Here is a 4,097-nt window from a genome sequence, read left to right on the forward strand (position 1 = left end):
CTCTCATCTATCTTCTATTTAATTTTAAGAAAAGAAAGGTTACTACAGTGTTCAAATGCTTTTAATGGGTAAATATATAACTTGGGCAATGTATGGTTGATCTTAGCACCTTAAAATTAATGCATATTATATTAGCTAATCAAGAAAATGATTTAATCAGTGAAAAAAATGAAAAGAAACATTTTTAAATTTGCTCAAAGATTTCAACATTTACTCTCATCTTAAATGACAACACATTGTATTCTTACACAGATTTAAGTCCTATATAAATTCAGTAAAATCTTTTTCCATGTAACTGAGGTAGGATTAGAATCTGAAGTTAATGTATTATTTCTGAAAATAACAAATTAAAAGTAGGATTTTCTGTTCTAGGGTGCACTCATCTCAATATAATTGAAATAATTTGAAATATAATTTCAAAATAATTTGAAATATAATTTTAAGTTCAATATAATTTGTTGGAGGCTGAAGATGTAGGGACCTACTTCAGATATCCAAGAACTAGAACTTAGCAGAGCATTTCAGACAAAATGCACAATTTTAGTTTCTTTCCCAGTTTGATATTCTCAGCATTCTAAAGAGTTATTTGGACAATAAACAGTCCAGACCTCCTAATGAGAAAGACAATTGTGACATTCATAATGAAAATAATTTTTATAATAAAGAGGAAGTTGATGTTGTATTAAAGCACTATTGTCAAAAGGTATATTAATTACAACACATATTCATTATTTTGAATTTGTTAGAGCAGTCAAAAACTTTAATTTTGAGAAGTTCAAAATTTGGCAAGGATCTTTTTTTTTCTATTTGTAACTAAGAATTTTTTTTTGCTCAGAAGTCTGTATGTGAATGTGTGATATAAAACCTTGAAAAATATTATCAGACATGGCACTTATAATTTTACAACATACAGTATTATTGTTAAAATATTTTTCTATGTGTATTTGAATAGGTTCAGTAATAATATTTTCTAATCTTAATTACACAATTGTACAATGATTAAAAATCATTCACACACCCACACACGTGTGTGTGTGTGTGTGTGTGTGTGTGAATGATTTATATATATATATTTGTAGATTTTCACGAGTGTAGGTATGCTGGTCTTGTTGTATTCGGGTCTTTTCCCGTGTAAGATTGAGATTGTCTTGGCAACGTTTCAGCGAGGTCCCACTCGCCATCTTCAGGCTGGGTTTTATATATATTGTACATACACCTTAGGAAACTATTAAGCACATTTCTAGGTAGATTTCTAGGTGGTGTTATTGATAGATTTCCTATCCCTTCCATAAACCAGAGTATATTCTCCGAATTCATTTTAGAAATCACTTTATATCACTTCATTTTATTGTATGACTGAAGGAAGAATTTTTAAAATAAAATTTGCAGCATCTTTGTGTGGTGAACTGTAAGTTTGCTTATGATCTCTTTTTCAACTAAAAGATCCTGATTATTTTGCAATCTGTAGTCTACTTGTGGGCCTGAAAAAGAAGAAACCCAATTTAGGAATTAAATGGTTTTCAATTGAACAGGTTTTTTTTACATATGGATGGGATGCAAATGCTACAATTGAATACCAATTAATTAGCCACCCTATTTTTTATTGTGAAGTTGACTCTTATTTCCTATAATCTGATTTCTTACAGCTGCAAACCCCCTTTCAACATAACTTTGAAGGAGCTGGATCTTTTCTGATCCAGGACTGGTTCAGTTGGAATGGATCTCCACAATGGAGGCAGAGGAGAAATTTACTAAGCAGCATAGATGAAAAGAGGCCAGATATTCTAGTTACCTTTTACTCAGCAAGAGTTGTTTTTCCCCCCAGGGGGGAAAAATCACTACGTTAATTTGGATAATGGCTGGAATAAGGGGAAAACCTGGCATATATGCCAATTGTTAATCAACTTGGTTTCTCCATTCTGCAGATTACAAAGGATTGGTAGCAACCTTGTTCTAATCCTCCTGAGAATTAGCATTTATATTGATCGCCCCTAATGCATGGCCTGGGCATGCTAGCTGGGCCGTTCTCTTGACTTCCAGATGCCTCACGGCATGATCAGGTTGTGATCTCAAACATCTGAACAATTACCTTAGTAGTTATAAATCATGATTCTGTGAGCGCATACCAGCTATGAGCAAGATTCATCTTGGCTTTCCTTTAGTGTCCCTCCTTGCTTACCTGTATCTCAGGTGCCTGTGACCCCTTCCCTCTGAGACCCATTTCTGCTCTGGAGGCATGGCAGGAAGCCCCAGGAAGCCCCTCGTTGGTGACTACGTAGGTATTCACGGTAGTTGCGTGTGAGCAGAGTGTAGAGGAAAGGGTTGATGCAGCTGTTCCCGTAGGTCAGGCAGGTCACCAGATGATTGACAGAGATCTCTGTGTGGATGGGCAGGTGGGCTGCCGAGGGGCAATAAAGGGGAAGGAGTTGCCAGATCCAAAAGGGCAAATAACAGGCCCAAAATGCCAAGACAATCACGAGGATGAGGAGGAAGACCCGGTTCTTAGGGGAACGTCCCAAGCCTCCACGGGTCTGTGACAACCAGTAGCTTCTTGCCAGGCGCCAGTAGAGTGACCCAATGACTATCCCAGGTGCCACTATGCTAGTGCCAAAAAGGATGCTCAGGTATACCTTGTATTGCTCCTCACTCCAGGTGGGGGAGCAGAGGCGACGCACCCCAGCTCCGTTTCCCATTGTACGTTCCTCCTGGTGGATCATGACCATCATGGGGAGGGCCAGAGCAAAGGACAGGAGCCAAACAGCAATGGCCAGAGGTCGGCTGCATCGCCGCGCACGGCTGGCAGCCTGGAACGGGTGCACCACAGCAGTGTAGCGCTCGCAGCTCATGAGAGTCAGCAAGAAGATGCTGGCATGCATAGTGAGGAGGTCTAGGCTGAGCAGAATCCGGCAGCCAGCCTCCCCAAAGGGCCAGTCCTTCACCAGCCCATTGTGAACAATGAAGGGGGCCGTCAAAAGATACAAAAGGTCAGCCAGAGCTAGGTTAATTAGGTGGACCTGCAGAGAGGAGGCCGAGGCTGAGGCCCGTACCACCGCCAAGGCATAGAGGTTGCCAGCCACCCCGGTAACACACATCAGGCTCAAGACAGTTCCTAGGACTGCCGCTGATTCATCTCCTTCTGATGAGGAGCCATTGCCTAACAGTAGCCATGAAGAAAAGTTTGTTGATGATGTCATCATGAGGAAATGGTCCAAGGTAAGCTGCTCTGAATAATTTTTTAACATTCTAGTCCCCAGGAGAGAAGTCAAGGAAAGCGTACCACCAATCTCTATTTCTACTTACCAGTTCTGTTGAATGCCAAAGTGAATATCAAGCCACCTCTTTGTCTCTCTGTTTTTTTGGTCTATTACTCCATCTATAAGTCTATTTGTTGCCCTTTTGATGCTCCCCATTCCTCTTTTTGCTCCATCCTGTTGCTGTATTTAAAAAATTGATTTGAGATTGTAAAGGATACTTTTTTTGGAGGGGGGTCACTTTCCACCCCCATCTCTCTTGTATCTGATGCATATAGTCACTGCTTTGGATCTAATCATGGAGAAGCTTTTTCTTCCGATCCTCGTTCCCTTCTTCCTTTCCTCTACATTCTCAATGCCGGTGGATGGCGCAAGGTCTCCTGTATGTGAAGAGGATCTATGCGTATCTGTCTGGGTTTGCAAATTCTCTTCTCTCACATTCTTCGCACCCTGCTAATATTGGTATGTTGGGGTCGAACCTTGGTGCAGCTCCTGTCTATTCTGAGGAGCCTGTTTATTTCAGCCCTGAGGTGGGATTTTGACAACACGTCAGCAATAGGGGCTGAGGGGCGGGTGCTGGGGAGACATTTAGGGGTCTGATTGGTCTGGAGATGGTAACAGACAGAATTTTCTCCACCTCCTCCACCCCAAACAGACGTACACTCAGGGTCCAACTCCCTGCTGGCATAACTATACAACTTTCCATGGAACGATGCCAACCAGGAGAAAGAAAAAATAACCAAGAGATAGAAAGACAGAAGGGGACTGTATTGATCAATGGACAAAAGGAATTCACAAATGCCGACACAGAAAGACAGGCCTTAGATGAAAAGGAGTGAAATGAAA

The 4,097-nt window shown here is 40.9% G+C and overlaps 1 protein-coding gene across 1 annotated transcript; it reads right to left on the bottom strand.

Moving 5' to 3' along the window:
- Window positions 1-2,186: 2,186 nt before the first annotated feature.
- Window positions 2,187-3,197, bottom strand: LOC309381571 (urotensin-2 receptor-like; the record flags this gene model as incomplete). The annotated part of the gene is made up of 1 exon (XM_081932729.1): window positions 2,187-3,197. The coding sequence occupies one exon, from the start codon at window positions 3,195-3,197 to the stop codon at window positions 2,187-2,189; it is 1,011 nt and encodes a 336-aa protein (XP_081788855.1).
- Window positions 3,198-4,097: the final 900 nt, after the last annotated feature.

The sequence above is a fragment of the Natrix helvetica genome (assembly GCF_964273705.1).
Source record: "Natrix helvetica genome assembly, chromosome: Z".
Lineage (NCBI taxonomy): Eukaryota > Metazoa > Chordata > Lepidosauria > Squamata > Natricidae > Natrix > Natrix helvetica.